The sequence below is a fragment of the Trichomycterus rosablanca genome, chromosome 6 (assembly GCF_030014385.1).
Source record: "Trichomycterus rosablanca isolate fTriRos1 chromosome 6, fTriRos1.hap1, whole genome shotgun sequence".
Lineage (NCBI taxonomy): Eukaryota > Metazoa > Chordata > Actinopteri > Siluriformes > Trichomycteridae > Trichomycterus > Trichomycterus rosablanca.
The window spans coordinates 43,283,275-43,302,992 of NC_085993.1; the positions used below are offsets into that span (position 1 = coordinate 43,283,275).

Sequence of the window (19,718 nt, forward strand, 5' to 3'; positions counted from 1 at the left end):
TCAAATCTCTAAATATTACATTTCGAATTAACGTTACATAGACCAGCATTAACACTATCATCTTGTACTAGGCTTGTTGAAAAAGCAGGAACTAGTGAGTGTAATGTAGTGCCACTTGGTTAATGCAGATTATACTTGGCCCAGAACCTGATATGGGGAGCCCAGAAAAGAGTACCTGCAGTTTATAAGAAGTCAGGGTAAAAAAAACATTTTACACTGTGATCTACATTGATCTTAACACTGCAAGGCTTACTGAGTCTGTGGTGTACCCTTCAGTTAATCTCTTGCACAACCGCAGGTGTGACCGTGTTGGCTGTTGGGCTTGGACGTGCAGATCAAGAGGAGCTGCGCAGGGCAGTTACAGATGGCAGCACTCAGAATCTGCTAACTGTTCGTGATGCAGCTGATCTCTTCAGACAACACTCTGAACTGGCAGAACTGCTTTGTGGCATTGCTAGAGGAAATGGTGCATTGGTCAGTCACTCTTCGTTACTGTCAGAACACCCATGTCATTTAACATGTCACACGTCTGGTGTACAATAGAGAACTTTAAAAACTTGTATTGTTTATCCTACCGAGTTACTTGTAAATAGACACCAGTTCAGTATGGGCTAGTGTGCACTACCTGATTTAATCACTAACAGCATAGCTAACTAGTGCACATCAAATGCATTAAAGCACTAAAACATAATCAAGACTGTGCTATAAATACATAGGTGAACAGTCTAGACATCTAGTGTATGTGATATAATTTACTGTAAAACATTTGTGTTAATAAGCCGAAAGTGGTGCTGCTGCAACTGGCAGGTTGAGGCCTTATGTTTTTAATTGCACACTATTAAGTGTGTACCAGTTACAAAACTTAAGCTCTGTTGGAGTAATAATTTAGCACACAATTTGAAAACATGAATCGATAAACTGTTTAAATGACCTTTATAGTTTTTGAAGTAGTGTCTACTAGGCATAAAATTCTCTTTCACACACACACACACACACACACACACACACACACACACACACACACAAAACGCATGCACACACACTCACAGATGTAATGCAGGAAATACTATATTACTGTAATAATGTTACATTTCCTACATTTGAAATGCTTATTTAAAACTATGAACATTCAGTCTGCATTGTGTATGTATGTTGTAGGGTCCAGACCAGTGTAGAGTACAGTGCCCACAGGTACATCACTACACACACATCACTATTTTATCATCTATATATATATATATACTGTATATATATATATATATATATATATATATATATATATATATATATATATATACTGTATATATACTGTATATATACCGTGTATCACAAAAGTGAGTACACCCCTCACATTTCTGCAGATATTTAAGTATATCTTTTCATGGGACAACACTGACAAAATGACACTTTGACACAATGAAAAGTAGTCTGTGTGCAGCTTATATAACAGTGTAAATTTATTCTTCCCTCAAAATAACTCAATATACAGCCATTAATGTCTAAACCACCGGCAACAAAAGTGAGTACACCCCTTAGTGAAAGTTCCTGAAGTGTCAATATTTTGTGTGGCCACCATTATTTCCCAGAACTGCCTTAACTCTCCTGGGCATGGAGTTTACCAGAGCTTCACAGGTTGCCACTGGATTGCTTTTCCACTCCTCCATGACGACATCACGGAGCTGGCGGATATTCGAGACTTTGCGCTCCTCCACCTTCCGCTTGAGGATGCCCCAAAGATGTTCTATTGGGTTTAGGTCTGGAGACATGCTTGGCCAGTCCATCACCTTTACCCTCAGCCTCTTCAATAAAGCAGTGGTCGTCTTAGAGGTGTGTTTGGGGTCATTATCATGCTGGAACACTGCCCTGCGACCCAGTTTCTGGAGGGAGGGGATCATGCTCTGCTTCAGTATTTCACAGTACATATTGGAGTTCATGTGTCCCGCAATAAAATGTAACTCCCCAACACCTGCTGCACTCATGCAGCCCCAGACCATGGCATTCCCACCACCATGCTTGACTGTAGGCATGACACACTTATCTTTGTACTCCTCACCTAATTGCCGCCACACATGCTTGAGACCATCTGAACCAAACAAATTAATCTTGGTCTCATCAGACCATAGGACATGGTTCCAGTAATCCATGTCCTTTGTTGACATGTCTTCAGCAAACTGTTTGCGGGCTTTCTTGTGTAGAGACTTCAGAAGAGGCTTCCTTCTGGGGTGACAGCCATGCAGACCAATTTGATGTAGTGTGCGGCGTATGGTCTGAGCACTGACAGGCTGACCCCCCACCTTTTCAATCTCTGCAGCAATGCTGACAGCACTCCTGCGCCTATCTTTCAAAGACAGCAGTTGGATGTGACGCTGAGCACGTGCACTCAGCTTCTTTGGACGACCAACGTGAGGTCTGTTCTGAGTGGACCCTGCTCTTTTAAAACGCTGGATGATCTTGGCCACTGTGCTGCAGCTCAGTTTCAGGGTGTTGGCAATCTTCATGTAGCGCAACAATTCGTCTTTTAAGATCCTCAGAGAGTTCTTTGCCATGAGGTGCCATGTTGGAACTTTCAGTGACCAGTATGAGAGAGTGTGAGAGCTGTACTACTAAATTGAACACACCTGCTCCCTATGCACACCTGAGACCTAGTAACACTAACAAATCACATGACATTTTGGAGGGAAAATTTTGGAGGGTGTAGTCTCTTAGGGGTGTACTCACTTTTGTTGCCGGTGGTTTAGACATTAATGGCTGTATATTGAGTTATTTTGAGGGAAGAATAAATTTACACTGTTATATAAGCTGCACACAGACTACTTTTCATTGTGTCAAAGTGTCATTTTGTCAGTGTTGTCCCATGAAAAGATATACTTAAATATCTGCAGAAATGTGAGGGGTGTACTCACTTTTGTGATACACTGTATATGTATATACGTATATACTGTATATATATATATATAAATATATATATATATAAATAAATATATATATATATATATATATATATATATATGTATATACTGTATATATGTGTGTGTGTGTGTGTGTAATGATCATATATGTTTTCTTCTTTCTTTTTAAGGGTGTGAAAGGGGAACCAGGACAGAAGGTAAAAAAAACATTGTTTATGTATTGTCATGTTATTGTACATTAAGAAAACTGTTTTAATGTACATTGAGTGTATAGTTAACACCAATGAGAAACACTTATGCACAAGTCTGTTTAACCTGACCATTGTTTAGCATAACTATGTTAAATAATTGGATTAAACATTTTGAGTTGAAAGCAGTCAGCATATTTGTGCTACAATTTATAATTCTTTTCTTTTAAACTATCTTCACCATTTAAGTTCTACAAACATTGCCTTAATTTGTGTAAGCTCTTAAAAACCTTTTTTGGATTAGTACATGAAAAGCAATATTTACAAATCGTGTTATTTATTCTTTGTTTAGGGTGAGAGAGGCAGTGATGGATCGCCTGCAAGGAATGGAGAACCTGTGAGTTAATCATAGTAATTGTACTCATTTACTGGTTCCTGTCTGGTAACAGATCGACTTCTTGTCTGTTTTATGTTTTAATCAGAATCATCTTAATGAATAAATTCATGTGTTCATGTAAGGGTCGAAATGGTACACCTGGTCGTGATGGCCCTAGAGGACCTGCAGGGCCACCTGGTCTTCCAGGATCCAGTGTGGACCCACCACAAAGAGGAGAAAAAGGAGAAAGGGTAGGTGAAACACGTTCAGAGGTAGACACTGTTCTAAGTATTTTATACTACATTCAGGAGTAATTAAGCAAATATAATAATAGATAAAATATATAAGTGCATAAAGTCATAGATAAAAATGCATCAATGACTCATACTGGATTCCTTCTGGCTGCTCCTATTCGGGGTTGCCATAGCAGATCATTTGACTGCATATTTGATTTGGCACAGTTCTTACATCAGATGCCCTTCCTCACGCAACCCTCTTGTTTATCTGTGTTTGGGACCATCACTAAGTGTACATTGATATTGATAGCGCCTTGACTCATACTTACAGTTAAAAATGTACAGTATTTGTGAATACTAAATCCCAACTTTATCAGCCCACATGTATTTATTATTTATTAACATACTGACGTTCTTAATCCATTTAAATGTATTTTCTCATGACATAAAGGCCTTTTTACTTTGCCACAAAGGACACATGCTAACATGTGCGCACTGCTGTCTTTAATAATATCTTTATGCTTTTGTGCTTTCAGGGATTTCCAGGGCTGGATGGGAGTCCAGGAATCCCTGGGCGTGCAGGTACTTCTGGTGCTGCAGGCCCTCCTGTAAGTACACTTTTAAAGAAACTATAAATTCCTTTATATCAGTTATTCATTCATTGTATGTTTTACCACCGCATTATCCTGGTCACTTTTGTTGTGGGTCCAAATCATTGGGCAAAGGGCAGGAAACCCTACAGACAGGTGCATCACAGGGCACACACACTTAGGGCAATTTTTAGTAGCTCCAATTGACCTGGCTGCATGTCTTTAGACTTTGTGGGGAAAAAACAGAGCACCCATGCCACCACACGGAGAACCCCAACAGAAAGGGTCAAGTCTGCCCGCTCATGTAATCAAACCCAGACCCTTCCTGCTGTTAGGCAGACACTGCTACGCACCCGCAAGAACTGAAAATGAACCCAATTCGCCCGAACTCTAACTAAGAACAATGCTCTGGGTAAAAAGCCACAAGCAAAAGGGTAATGGGAAAGTAAAAACAGGGGACAAAATAACAGAAACAAATTTAACAAATAAAATACACAAAACATTTGCAGCCTGCAACAAAGAAAGATAACAAGAAAGTTATGTACCACTTTATCCAGGGTGGTTCCCTTGTGCCAACTGAAAAAGGTTGCCAGAAATATACATTTACACTAATAGCATTTAGCCAAAAGCTTTTATCCAGATACAGTCTGAAATGATCAGAATACAATCCAAGCAATTGATGGTTAAGGGCCTTGCTCAAGGACCCAACAGTGGCAAACTGGCAGTACTAAACCAGCTGAGCTCCCACTGCCCACTATAAAAGTGTGCTTGCCTCATACACCTGCAGAAAATAGACCAGACCGAGCCTGGCATCACGGTTTACAGAGAAAAGCAGGTTGCCAGAAGAGGAGCTGGCAAATCTGTGAGAAAAACTGAGATAAACAGTTAACACTTCTACCTGGAATAAGTTAAGAAAGGCAGAAGAACAAGCCGCTGATCTTTATGGCTGGTGGGCTTGTTACAGAATGTAGAGGACATGCTACGCTTAGTCTAGTCTGGCTTTTCTGCCCTGTCGAAATGAGTAATGCCAATCTAACTCCGCTTATTTTCTTCTATAATTGTATACTTGATTTTGCTTCTGTCAACTATGGTTTGTCCATGGTTTGTCCATTAGTGTGCTAAGGGACAGTGGTAGCCTAGTGGGTAGAGCTTTGGGCTATCAACCGGAAGATTGGCGGTTTAAATCCAGGCTCTGCTATGCAACCACTGTTGGGTCCTTGAGCAAGGCCCTTAACCCTGTCTGCTCCAGGGGCGCCGTACAATGGCTGACCCTGCGCTCTGACCCAGCTTCCAAACCAGCTGGGATATGCGAAGAAAGAATTTCATTGTACTGTACATCTGTATATGTATATATGACAAATAAAGTATATGTTCATGTTCTAATTTTTCTACAGGGCTTGCAGGGGATACCTGGAGTCAGAGGGGACCCTGTGAGTTTATGTCCGCACAAGAACTCCTACAGACATAAATTAACGTTAAATTAAATTAACATTAAAAAATAATAAAAACACTCTTTATTTTTAGGGAGAACCTGGTGGCACCGGGTCTCCTGGATCAAAAGGGCAAAAAGGTGACAGGGTAAGATACTTCATCAGATTGTGATGTTGCAACACTGTAGGTGTTTGATGCTTCGTTCAAAGTGATTTGCTTTTGTGCATTCATGTAAAAGTGAATAATCAACAAGCAATCTATGATTAAGTACTGTAGGTGATTTTAAAACATCACCTGCATGACCTTTGAAAGACAGACTTGGCTTATAATGGCATGCTGTTAGCTTGGTGCAGACTAGGGTGGGGGATCTGTTTCTGTGTTCATAATAAAGAGAAATGTCTTTGTTTAACAGGGTGATTCAGGAACTGATTTTGGCTTGCCAGGACGCAAAGGAGAGCCAGGAGTTCCCGGTCTACCAGTAAGAAGAACACATGAGTAACATGAATTTTACAGTGAAGAGTCGACCATGACATTAGAGCCTAATTTGGATTGTTTTAATGGCATATTTCTCTGTTTGAAGGGGTCTTCGGGACGACCAGGTTTGAATGGGCCAAAGGGAGAACCAGGAGTACCAGGGCTAACAGGACAAGATGGTCGCCCTGGGATACAGGGCAACCCTGGGCTGTCAGTAAAGGTGAGCTTTTCATGGTTTACATGTGTGTTATATGTATGTGTGTGTGTGTATGTGTGGGTGTGTGAGAGAGAGTAAGAGTAGGAGAGAAGGTTTGCATTAATCTTTACGGTCGCAGCATGTGTAGGTTTTTTACTTATCTGAAATAACATACAGAGGAGGTTTTAAATGATTTTCATTAAGTCTGTCTAAGGGTGCTTGGATGGTGCAGCAGTAATTAATGCTAACCCACTACTGCTGGGATCCAGGGTTTAAATCCCCAACAGTGCTGTTGTTTGGTTGGTTGACTACATCCAGATGTGATTGGCTATGTCTGATGGGGTAGGTGACCGACACCCTGTGATAGATTGGTGTCTTGTCAGGTGTGTGTTACTGCATTGTGACCACTGAGGAATCTGGGAAAACTGAACCCATTACAACTCTGACCAGGATTAAACCATATGGGTTTTTCAGATCATTAGTAAGCCCATATGAGGCCAGCTAAAGTGGGTCATTGTTTAATGCAGTGTTGTGTGAGGGATATACACCTTACCGTTTACATATAGATCTCCAGATTTACTTAGTCTTTTAATTATGTTTTGAACAGTATATGATTTTATGGTTTTGAACTGTATAATTTCTTGCAATCAAACACTTAACACTTAACAGTCCTCAAAAAACATCGGACGGGCTAATAATACACTGTCATTGTACAACTAAGGTCTCTTGAAGCGTGCTTATTATGGTGCAATACTATCCACTTATTTCTTAAAAGTAAATATGACATGATTTTAAAAATGTAAGATATAAAATCATACCTACCTATTTTATTTAGAACTTTAAATGACTAAATAACCATTAACATGTCACTTTCTCTGCATTAGCATCAGGTGGTTGCTTTATTTTATAGACCTTTTATGTGATGAGGAAGCCATTGTTTGCTATGGAATTAAACAGTGTTTTATATACAAATAATAGCAGATTAATTTCATAATCAAGGATTACTGCACTTAATGGTATATATGTCATTATAAATGGTATAATGTACAAGCAATATGATATGTGTATTTGTCATTGGAGGCACTGAGCTGAAGGGTTATAACAAAAACTATTGCTTAATTAGTTTGACATTTACCAATATTAATGTGTAATGTGTAATGTCACACTTTTTCAGGGTGAGAAAGGAAGCCGGGGAGAACCAGTAAGTAATGATGCTTTAATTAAATGCGACAAAATTACACTAACATTTTTTTTCTGTTGTCTCCTGAGCTCAAGTATGTCGCTTGTCCTTGCTATCTTCTTCTCTTACTGATTTACAGGGTGTGGGGAATGGGGTAGCAGTAAAGGGTGATAGGGGTGAACCAGTAAGTATTATTTTCATATTTATTTTAAGATTAATTTAAAGCATTAATGTGCTTGTTTGTGCATGTTAAGTGCTGTTATACATGCCTCAACATACTAAACTTGAAGGCTAAACAGACTATACCAAACCAAATGTGCCACTACATTTTCTGCCATGCTGTAGTTTTATTTCATTAGTAGTGGTTTTATATTGTTTAGCTTTAAGATCAGCTTTTATGAAATATATTTTTACTTTATCTCATGTAGTGTGACTAGGAATGAGTTAATAAATCAAGAGGAAACTTGACTTTTAGTAATCTAAGGTGTTGTTTATGTTTGTGTAGGGAAATACGGGACCGTCAGGGCCTCAGGGCTTTCAAGGACCGTCTGGATCAAAAGGTTCCAAGGGAGAACTGGTAAGTATGTGTATGTTTATATGTTTAAGGTTTTTGATGCAGTGCTGCCTGTTTTTATGTTTTGTGGCTCTTTTGGTGCATACACTTATTGATTTGTTTATTGATCACATTATTTATCACCGATGTACAAAATGAAAACACAGTTCTCTAGATGATGAGTTCTCAGTGACAGCCCAGGACATGATTTCTTCTTCACCAGACTGTTAACACTTATTATTCAGACAGCTAGCATTATCTGGGTATCCACTAAACCCAGATAACAAAGTGGTGTTCAGTTGCCACTAAATGAAACAAGTTTTGTATTTCTAATATGTATTTTGACTGTTTATTTATTTATTTATTTATTTCAGGGGGAGAGCATAAAGGGCAGTCCAGGGCTCCCTGGGAGCCAAGGAGATCCGGGTGATCGGGTGTGTAAGCATAAATGCACATCATGCACGATCATCTTTACATACATACAGACATTCTCTTCTTACTTTACAGCATTGTGCTAAACAAGCGCTTACATACATTTTACCTAATGTTAACAGTCTATTACGCTAGCCCACCACTGCTGAAATTTGGAATAGAATTTCAACGCTATCGTCCAACCAGGTGTCTACACAGACGTGATTGGCTAGGTCTGGCAGCTCTCTGTCTAGGTTGTTTCATAGTGGAACCAGACCTGCCATTACCCTGACCAGGTAAAAGCAGTTAATGAGAATAGAATGAAATAAAAACATTAAGCCACATTTTCCCCCCACACAAACACATTCTCATATCTATATTAAAGCCATTAAAAATACTGGTTGATCTGTTATTATCTATTTTGTGTCCTAGGGTCCGAGGGGTCCACCCGGTGAAACTGGAAGCAAGGTTATTATCCAAAGATTAATATTTAGTTTAAAAAACTAAAATGTTTGGAAATACAAGCAATAACTTGCCTAAATGACCTTCTCTAGGGTGACCGGGGGCAGGCTGGCGAGCCTGGACTACAGGGTGACAGAGTAAGTGGAACTTTTTACAGTGGTTTCTACTGAGAGTTACAAAGTGTGTTGTATTGACAGGGCCATTCATACTAGTAGATTATAAAGACGCAATAGGGTCAACAATCAGAAAGAAAACAAATAAACAACTATAAACATGGTCCAAAGTTATATATAGTAAAAAAATGAGTTTGGTTATAGATAAATATGAAAATAACATACAGCATAAAAACAAGCTTTAAGTTGCACACACACTTAAATTAATGTGGCGGCACAGTGGCTAAGTGGGTAGTTGCTACTGTTGGGTCCCTGAGCAAGGCCCTTAGCCCTCAATTGCTCATCGTGTTCAGCTCATTTTGTAAGTTGCTTTGGATAAAAGCGTCTGCTAAATGCTGAAAATGTAAATGTAAAGTTGGGATCTAAAATTCATATCCCCAGCAGTGCTACTGGTTGAGCGTCTATGAACTAACATGATTGGTTATGTCTGCGTATGAAGTTATAATACAAAAAACTGAATTAAAGGAAAGATTATTGTTGTATGCACGGTTGGTGACATCATTTTTCATTTCTATTGCATATAAATTCAATTATTTTCCTTGTAATGTATGATTGGGATTATGATTACTAATATGCAGATTTGTCTTTTGGGTTTGCTGTGTTCTTTTGTGGTTTGTTAATCTCAGTTTTTTTGCCGCTCGGTGGTGTGGCAGTCTATTATGCTAGCCCACCATTGCTGAGATCCTGGCTTAAATCTAAGTGGTGCTGTTGGCCAGCCAGGCGTCTGCACAGACATGATTGGCTGTGTCTGGGTAGGGGGATGGCTGAAGCACTGCGATGGATTCCTACCTTGTGCTCAGTGTTTCAATTTGGAACCAAATAATAAGTGACTGAGTCCTTTTCTCTAACTTCTGTATATGTGTTCTTGATATTAATAATTGCTGTGTGTGTATTTTTTAGAGTGAGAGAGGACCAGCCGGTCCAATAGGAGAAAAGGTGTGTATCACTTAATTAAACTCTTTCTTGTTGTTTCATGGTATGCGCTATACTTGTTTCTATACATGTGCATATTTTCTTTATTTGTGTTTGTGTGTGTAAGGGCGAGGCAGGTAAACAAGGACCAACTGGACCCCCAGGAATCAGAGTAAGTATTCAGTTTAAATGTGATTTATTAATGAAGATGTATGTGTGTCTTTGCCTGTTTGTTAAATTGTTTACACGGGTTTTAGAGCTTTCCTGGCACAAATGGTACTCCAGGCGAGAAGGTAAGGAGCTTAAGTACTCAACAAAAGAACTGAGGATGCTGGCAGTTTGTTTTTGCAGTTTGTTACATTCATGTTCATTGTGTTTTTGTTAATAGGGAGCTAAAGGAGAACCAGGCGGTGTAAGTTGAAGATTATCTGCAAGACACAGCTGTAGTGTCTCTCACATCTGTGATTTATCACTTCAGTTACAGTACAGTGCCTTAAAAGGATGTTTATTTTAAGCCATAGAAATGACTCTGGATTACAATCAAACAATTAAATACAATTAATGTACTACTGTGTATTTATTGTGTGCCGGTTTGCTTCCAGGGCCCAGAATCAGTTGGAAGAAAAGGGGAGCAGGTGAGATAAACTTTTGTCATGCTTGTTTATTATTCAGTTTATTTAAAGCATTTTCCAGTTCATTAAGTGTGTAGGAAAATGTGTCCATATTGTAAAAAATATGGTAGATCAATATATATATATGTATATGTGTATATATACAGTATGTGTATGTATATATATATATATATATACAGTGTATCACAAAAGTGAGTACACCGCTCACATTTCTGCAAATATTTAATTATATCTTTTCATGGGACAACACTATAGACATGAAACTTGGATATAACTTAGAGTAGTCAGTGTACAACTTGTATAGCAGTGTAGATTTACTGTCTTCTGAAAATAACTCAACACACAGCCCTTAATGTCTAAATAGCTGGCAACATAAGTGAGTACACCCCACAGTGAACATGTCCAAATTGTGCCTAAAGTGTCAATATTTTGTGTGACCACCATTATTATCACTGCCTTAACCCTCCTGGGCATGGAATTCACCAGAGCTGCACAGGTTGCTACTGGAATCCTCTTCCACTCCTCCATGATGACATCATGGAGCTGGTGGATGTTAGACACCTTAAACTCCTCCACCTTCCACTTGAGGATGCGCCACAGGTGCTCAATTGGGTTTAGTCCATCACCTTTACCTTCAGCTTCCTCAGCAAGGCAGTTGTCATCTTGGAGGTTGTGTTTGGGGTCGTTATCCTGTTGGAAAACTGCCATGAGGCCCAGTTTTCGAAGGGAGGGGATCATGCTCTGTTTCAGAATGTCACAGTACATGTTGGAATTCATGTTTCCCTCAATGAACTGCAGCTCCCCAGTGCCAGCAACACTCATGCAGCCCAAGACCATGATGCTACCACCACCATGCTTGACTGTAGGCAAGATACAGATGTCTCGGTACTTCTCACCAGGGCGCCGCCACACATGCTGGACACCATCTGAGCCAAACAAGTTTATCTTGGTCTCGTCAGACCACAGGGCATTCCAGTAATCCATGTTCTTGGACTGCTTGTCTTCAGCAAACTGTTTGCTGGCTTTCTTGTGCGTCAGCTTCCTTCTGGGATGACGACCATGCAGACCAAGTTGATGCAGTGTGAGGTGTATGGTCTGAGCACTGACAGGCTGACCTCCCACGTCTTCAACCTCTGCAGCAATGCTGGCAGCACTCATGTGTCTATTTTTTAAAGCCAACCTCTGGATATGACGCCGAACACGTGGACTCAACTTCTTTGGTCGACCCTGGCGAAGCCTGTTCCGAGTGGAACCTGTCCTGGAAAACCGCTGTATGACCTTGGCCACCATGCTGTAGCTCAGTTTCAGGGTGTTAGCAATCTTCTTATAGCCCAGGCCATCTTTGTGGAGAGCAACAATTCTATTTCTCACATCCTCAGAGAGTTCTTTGCCATGAGGTGCCATGTTGAATATCCAGTGGCCAGTATGAGAGAATTGTACCCAAAACACCAAATTTAACAGCCCTGCTCCCCATTTACACCTGGGACCTTGACACATGACACCAGGGAGGGACAACGACACATTTGGGCACAATTTGGACATGTTCACTGTGGGGTGTACTCACTTATGTTGCCAGCTATTTAGACATTAATGGCTGTGTGTTGAGTTATTTTCAGAAGACAGTAAATCTACACTGTTATACAAGCTGTACACTGACTACTCTAAGTTATATCCAAGTTTCATGTCTATAGTGTTGTCCCATGAAAAGATATAATGAAATATTTGCAGAAATGTGAGGGGTGTACTCACTTTCGTGATACACTGTATATATATATATATATATATTAGGGCTGTCGAAGTTAACGCGATAATAACGCATTAACGCAATCTCAATTTAACGCGATTAAGATAAATAGTGCCATTAACGCAAATTCTAGTTCATGTTGAGACTTGACTGGTAGAACAAATGTTTTAATGTCGGACATGTCACCGTTTTTCATTTGCGGTTTGTTAACAAAATGTAAAAGAGCGTCGTAGCATCTGCACTTGCATAATAAAGAAATAAATACACGCTATATTCACAAGTTGTTGGGAGCAGAACACTTTATTAACTTATTCTGTTATGGTAAAGAATACCGGACAGCTGAGTCAAGCACGTTAGTTCATGAGCTATGGAAGCCCCAAAGGGTCAAAACACACTCACTTCGTGTAGAAACGTCCATCAAACCATTGGATAGTATTACTGCCTAGTATGTGAGTGAATAAAACTCCCTTACAGTTTTCTCTTGTCCCAGCAGTTTTTAACATTTAGCATAAAATGAAAAACACCATTTTAATTGTAACATTTCACTTAAAAATCCTTGTTTTCTATAACATTTACACAGATTTTTTTTAATGCGATTAATCGCGATTAACTATATGAAATTCTGAGATTAATCGTGATTAAAAATTTTAATCGTTTGACAGCCCTAATATATATGTCACGGTGGGGCTAAGGACTAAACAAAGACAAGACAAAGGGGGCGGACACACACGCAGAGATGTAGGGCAAGATATTTATTAATGAACTAAACAAGGGAATGACAAGAGTATGGAACATGAACTAGGTACACGGACTGGGAACACAGACTGGGAACACGGACTGGGAATATAAACTAGGGATACAGACTAAACATAGGTTAGGAACATAGGCTAAACATAAGCTAGGAACATCGGCTAAACACAGGCTAGGAACACTGGCTAAACACAGGCTAGGAACACTGGCTAAACACAGGCTAGGAACACAAACTAAACATAAGCTAGGAACACTGGCTAAACACAGGCTAGGAACACAAACTAAACATAAGCTAGGGACATTGGCTAAACACAGGCTAGGAACACTGGCTAAACACAGGCTAGGAACACTGGCTAAACACAGGCTAGGAACACTGGCTAAACACAGGCTAGGAACACAAACTAAACATAAGCTAGGAACACTGGCTAAACGCAGGCTAGGAACACTGGCTAAACACAGGCTAGGAACACAAACTAAACACAGGCTAGGAACACTGGCTAAACACAGGCTAGGAACACAAACTAAACATAAGCTAGGGACATTGGCTAAACACAGGCTAGGGACATTGGCTAAACACAGGCTAGGGACATTGGCTAAACACAGGCTAGGGACACTGGAAAATAACCACCCTAAACCAAAACAACCCCCGCCAGCCTGTTCCTCAGCTCTCCTTTTTAAACTGGTCCCTGATTAGGAACAGCTGGGGCTGATTGCTCAGGGGGACCAATCAGGAGTGAGGCCTGGCAGGAGTGAGTGTGCTCACGGAGAAGAGGGGCGTGGCACATATAAGCACACCAAGGCTAGCAGTGTGACAATATATATATATATATATATATATATATATATATATATATATATATATATATATATATATATATATATACTATATATATATATATATATATACGTATATATATATATATATATACATATAAATATATAAAATATTGAGATATATATATTCTTTTAGGGCCAGAGAGGACCTCCAGGTCCCGACGGATCTCAAGGTGAAAAAGGAGCATCAGGAGAAAAAGGAGATAGGGTACATTTTGTTATTTTGTATACTAGTAGATCCTAGGGAGTAGGGAGCACAATAGTCTTTTAAAACACTAACTATTTGTTTGCCTCTGTTTTTAGGGTCTTCCTGGAATTGGTACATCTGGCCAACCTGGACTTAAAGGAGAACCGGGTGATCGGGTTAGTATGCCCACAGGCAATTAAAAGCACTGATATGCTGGTTTGGTTGTTGTTCCTGAATGTAATTGCAAAATTTTAAGAAATATAACTTTGTAACATTGTTAACATTTGTGTTTTCAAATCTTGCAGTGTGGTATAATAACATGGCAAAGATGTAGAATAGAACGATTGTGCCAAATTGCCTGACTGGAGAGCGTCGGCACCCACAGAGGACCATGCTTTTTTTAATATTCCTACACCACACATGCAGGCACCTCAAGCAGACAGTAGATGCTGCAGCAGCGGTAGAGAGAGGATAGCCCAGCCACCCGTCCTTTTCTCAGACACAGCCAATAGTGTCTGTTGAGTGCCAGGCCAGTCTTCAGTGAGTCTGTCTGAGCCAAACAGTCAAATAAAAACCCAAAACAAAGAAGTGGCTTTGGTGCAAGTCTCTGAAAGCCTTTGAGTGGCCCAGCCTAAGCGCCAAGTTAAACCCCATTATAAAATTTGTGGAGAGACCTGAACATGGCAGTTCAGAAGCATGCATCGAATCTGACAGAGGTTAGAAAAAGCTGCCATGAAGAATGGGATGAACTGCCCAAAGCTTGTATATATGCATTCTAAAAGACTTGCAGCTGTTATTCACAGTGGGAGATCAGCAGTTAAGATACTGGCCTAGTAATCAGAAAGTTGCTTGTTCAAGCTCCACCAATACCAAGCTCCACTAGGTTTTTGAAAACACTGTTTTTACTTTGTCATTATGGGTAATGAAGTGTGAATTCATAAATAAAAATGGCAGTTATATCTATTTAAATGTAAATTCACAACTGCAATAAAGTGAGCAAAACTTCACTGGTAGTTTTTGAAGTTACACAGATAAATTACACAGCAAATTTAATTTGAAAATAGTAATTTCTACTTTATTTGTTTATGTGCTTTATCAGGGTGCTCCTGGATTAGCTGGCAGAGCTGGCATCAAGGTATGCAGCGTCCTTATTTTAAAACAGTTATACCAAACCTGTACTCTAATACCACAATATTACTGGACATTTTAACAAAGTTTTAAAGGTTTTTTTTAACCAAGCTTTTTTTTTCTCTGTGGGATTTTGTAGGGCAACCAAGGTGAACCAGGAGAGAGAGGAGAACCAGGCAGTTCTGGTCCTGCAGGACCGGTCGGCCCCAGAGGAAAAGATGTAAGAGAATATTTTTCCACCTAATCAACTCTGTTCAGCTATATGATCTCAGGTAATCTCAGGCCAAGGCAACAGCTTAAGCTTTAAGTTCTTTTAGAGGTTCAGAATGTAGGATTTATGGGTAAACGTCATATAATTTTTATTAAAGTTTTATTTACCTTATTAACAAAAAAAGAACCAGCATTGTTGTTGCTAGTCATTATTTACCATGGTTGTTTTACTGTACACTATATGGACAAAAGTATTGGGACACCTGTTCTAATGATTGAATTCATGTGTTTTAGCCACAACATTTGCTAACAGATGTAATAATTTAATTTTTTAAAGAAATTTAGATGCTTCTTTTAACTAAATGGGCACAAATTTCCACAGACATGCTTTAAAGTCTTGTGAGAAGCCTTCTCAGATTAGTTGAAACGAACTTTGTAGTTATAGTAAAAACGAACTTTTTCACGCCCACTTCTTACTAACACTCCATTAACACTCTTCTACATTTACTCGTCTACAGGTACTGTGAGATGGAGTTAATAACTCTTGACATGTGCAATGCATTTAAGTTTTATTACTTTTTACCATTCATAGGACTCTTGGGTGGTGCAGTGGTCTGTTACACTAGTCCACCTCTGCTGAAATCTGGTTTCAAATCTCAGTTGTGCTATCGGCTGTCCAGATGTCTACACAGACATGATTAGCTATCTCTTTGGGTGGCGTCCAATGTATTCCTGCTTTGCTTCAGTTTCTTTTGGTGGATCAGGGCCTGCTACAACTCTGATCAGGAAAAAACGATTAATAAAAATGAAATGAAATGACCATTGATTACTTTACATCTACAGGTACATTATATTTAGGGCTGGGTGGTATGACCAAAAATCTGTATCACATTATTTTTTTAAGATTCTGACGGTTTCACGGTATATCATGGTGGGTTTTTTTATTTTATTTTTTGTATGACTGGGACTTTTTATATTTCTGTGGCTGATTTTACTGTCATAAGTACATACAATATTAAAAGTTTCAATTTCACCATGTATATAATGAAGGTTTTGAGGACTCTAAGCTTTGCCTAACCCCACACAGTTTATGATGGAATCAGTACATGTAAAACTGTTTTAATAAATACAATGTTTATTGTTTATTTAATGTTTAAGTATTGTATGATTACCCTTAGCTCTCCCTTTAACAAATAAAACAATGTTTGCAAACTCCACTGTTCAACTTGACCACAGGTCTGATGTAGAAAAGTGGATGACTTTAAATATCTCCTCTTCCAGTTCGCTTATAACATTGATATAGCAACTGACCTGAAGTTTCCCCCCTTAAGACATACCTGGAATCCACTGTTTTAATTATTGCTCTGAAAGCTTCTTTCTCGACTGTTTATTGAGTAATATTATATGATTTGCTGCCTACTGAAGACTACAGCTGTAGTATTAACTGTGCTACGGTATGGCGGTATATGAAAAATCCATACTGTATGAGGAATCAAAGACGGTATACCGAATGTACCTAATTATATTACATTTATTACTATTTAGGGCAGTAGCTAAGACACTACATTAGTAATAGGAAGGTTGCTCGCTTAATCCCCAGTACTCCCACATTGCCACTGGTACTTAATCCTCTATTACTTGAACTTGTATATGGTCACAATTGTACGACGCTTTTCATAAGAGCTTCTGCTAAATGCTGTAAATGTACAAATATTTTTGTTTTTCATTTAGGGTGTAAAAGGTGACAAAGGAGATGACGGGCTTCCTGTGAGTTTCACTTTTACTCTTCTTTGTCTTATAGTGGCTATTGTATCTAATATACAAATACAGACAGTGATTTATATGCTATTAGATTTCCTATGCTATTATTTTCTATTGTTCCATGTGCTCTCAGGGGGAAGATGGGTCACCTGGTAAACCAGGAGAAAGAGGACTGAGGGTGAGTAGGTTGTAAACATAAACACATAAGACATTTCTTATTTAAGCATAATTATTGGGTGTTGTGTTTATTGAGAAACTCTGAGCTGACTAACTTAACTGGAATGTTTTATCATTGTGCCTTGATGTTTCAGGGTATTGCAGGGCAGCCGGGTCAACCAGGCGATAAAGGAAACCCAGGGGATTCTGGCGAGCCAGGACGAAGTGTAAGAGACACTTGTGTTAAAGTATCAGACAAATAACGTTAATGCTAGTCTTAGTAACGTTAATTCAGAATGTAATGTGTAATGATTTGCTGATACCAGCTGAACACTCAGAACTGTTGGAAGACAGGCATCAAGACTATTCTCTGTACTAGCACCCGGGTGGTGGAATGAACTTCCCCTATCTCTAGCCATCTTTTAAAGGCGATTTAAGACCCACCTATTTAGTAAGCACATAAATTCTGTAAGTCGCTTTGAATAAGAGCGTCTGCTTAATGCTGTAAATGTAAATTTTAACGACAAACGCAATGCGAGCTAGCATTCTTTATTAGCAGTTTGCTTGCTGACCTGCTATCAGAGATTGCAGAAGGACATTTCCAGCCAGGTTTAAAAAACAATATTGATGTATAGATGTTCCTGTGTCATTTGTTATTTTCATGAGCATTAGGAGGTAGTATAGGTACACAGGTAGGTAGTGAATATCATGAAAAAATATTGCACATGACAGCTCTATTCAAAAATGTTAAATCACAGTTAAAATATTGTTATGGTTCAGTTATGCATGTTGGCTGTAAACAATATTGTGTTTGGTGTAGGGCACTCCAGGACCTCTAGGACCAAGAGGGCAGAAGGGAGATCAGGTCTGAAATCTTATATATGCTCTTACATCTTACCACACAAAACACCCACTGACACAGACAACAAACAGTATTCTTTATTATGTTTTTACTATAGGGAATACAGGGTCCCCCTGGCCCTCCTGGAGATGCCGTAAGTGCACATTTACATAATAATAATTATTATTATTATTACTATAATAATAATACAATAATCAGTACTAATACCCAAATATTGCTTGCTTTGATTCCTTGCTAGCCATATTAATCTTGTTTTGCTTGTATTTTAGGGAGATATGCAGTCTCTTTTAAAGGGAGAAAGAGGAGAAAAAGTACAGAACAAAGTTTTTATTAAAATCCATACATCACTTTAATTCTTAACACTTTAATGGTCTCCTCAACCCTTTGGTTGAGCTTACTTTGTGTCTAAATACTTAATAAGCTGTATTTAAATAATCTTGTTTGGGCCATATCTACTCGGTTGACATGTGTTAAACTCAAAAATATTGGTAGATGACACTCTGGGTTTTAATATAACCTATGTGTCAACTTAAAGCTAGCAGCTAAAAAATCATTCATGAAAAATTGCTTTGTCGGTTTGATAGAGGCAAATTTAAAAAATACTGTGTGCACTAGTAAAACATAAGAAGTGTTTGTTGTTGGCATAATTTTCTAAACATTTTCTTGGTGAGACCATTAAAGGGTTAAATATGGTTAAATGCTTCAACTAGAAGCTGCACTACTTCTGTTAATACTACTGCTGATATGATTAGTATTTAATCTTTTGTCTGTATGTCAACCAGGGAGAGTCAGGTACTCCTGGGGCAAATGGTAGCAAAGGTCAGCAAGGGGATGCAGGACCACAAGGTTCCCCAGGAACACGGGTAAAGATTGCATTGAGCTCACCTACCTACATATGTATAAAGTCTGGACTTGTTTGTGAATTATTTTTTGTTCAACTTTAGGGAGCTGATGGTCAGCGTGGACCAGTAGGAGGCAGAGTAAGAACTCTTTTCCATGGCTTGACTTTTATTTTTTCTGATTCTTCGCTTTCAGTGGCTAAAGAAATGATCTAGTTTATATGTAACCCGTGTTGATGCATGAGTTTTACTCATCTGTGACATCTGTGTAGGGCGATCCAGGGGAGCGAGGCAGCCCAGGAGAGAAGGTAGGTTCTTAAACTAACTATAGGCATGAGTTCTTGTGGTAGAGTCCAAGTGCACTGTGGGATTGGTCTGTACAGTCTACAGAACTGCACAGTTTAGTGTGTTGTTTTAGCAGTAGTTTGGTCTTGTGCGACCAATAAGCAATCTTTGAATCTATTACAGCAGACTAATACATCTGGCTTGTGTTCCTTTAATACCTTTACTGGTTTTCCAATGTA

General features: G+C 39.0%; 1 protein-coding gene across 1 annotated transcript in view; it reads left to right on the forward strand.

Moving 5' to 3' along the window:
- Positions 1-19,718, forward strand: part of col7a1 (collagen, type VII, alpha 1) — an 89,169-nt gene that overhangs the window by 25,458 nt on the left and 43,993 nt on the right. Inside the window, exons 28-58 of the mRNA XM_062998143.1 lie at positions 299-474; positions 3,617-3,724; positions 4,246-4,317; positions 5,694-5,729; positions 5,824-5,877; positions 6,143-6,208; positions 6,311-6,424; positions 7,575-7,601; positions 7,720-7,764; positions 8,086-8,157; positions 8,508-8,567; positions 8,977-9,012; positions 9,099-9,143; positions 10,080-10,115; positions 10,219-10,263; positions 10,349-10,384; positions 10,480-10,503; positions 10,694-10,726; positions 14,188-14,259; positions 14,355-14,414; positions 15,338-15,373; positions 15,506-15,586; positions 17,308-17,343; positions 17,471-17,515; positions 17,649-17,720; positions 18,314-18,358; positions 18,453-18,488; positions 18,625-18,666; positions 19,138-19,218; positions 19,300-19,335; positions 19,467-19,502. Of these exons, the coding sequence (XP_062854213.1) occupies positions 299-474; positions 3,617-3,724; positions 4,246-4,317; positions 5,694-5,729; positions 5,824-5,877; positions 6,143-6,208; positions 6,311-6,424; positions 7,575-7,601; positions 7,720-7,764; positions 8,086-8,157; positions 8,508-8,567; positions 8,977-9,012; positions 9,099-9,143; positions 10,080-10,115; positions 10,219-10,263; positions 10,349-10,384; positions 10,480-10,503; positions 10,694-10,726; positions 14,188-14,259; positions 14,355-14,414; positions 15,338-15,373; positions 15,506-15,586; positions 17,308-17,343; positions 17,471-17,515; positions 17,649-17,720; positions 18,314-18,358; positions 18,453-18,488; positions 18,625-18,666; positions 19,138-19,218; positions 19,300-19,335; positions 19,467-19,502 (1,763 nt within the window). The remainder of the gene's footprint in view (positions 1-298; positions 475-3,616; positions 3,725-4,245; positions 4,318-5,693; positions 5,730-5,823; positions 5,878-6,142; positions 6,209-6,310; positions 6,425-7,574; positions 7,602-7,719; positions 7,765-8,085; positions 8,158-8,507; positions 8,568-8,976; positions 9,013-9,098; positions 9,144-10,079; positions 10,116-10,218; positions 10,264-10,348; positions 10,385-10,479; positions 10,504-10,693; positions 10,727-14,187; positions 14,260-14,354; positions 14,415-15,337; positions 15,374-15,505; positions 15,587-17,307; positions 17,344-17,470; positions 17,516-17,648; positions 17,721-18,313; positions 18,359-18,452; positions 18,489-18,624; positions 18,667-19,137; positions 19,219-19,299; positions 19,336-19,466; positions 19,503-19,718) is intronic.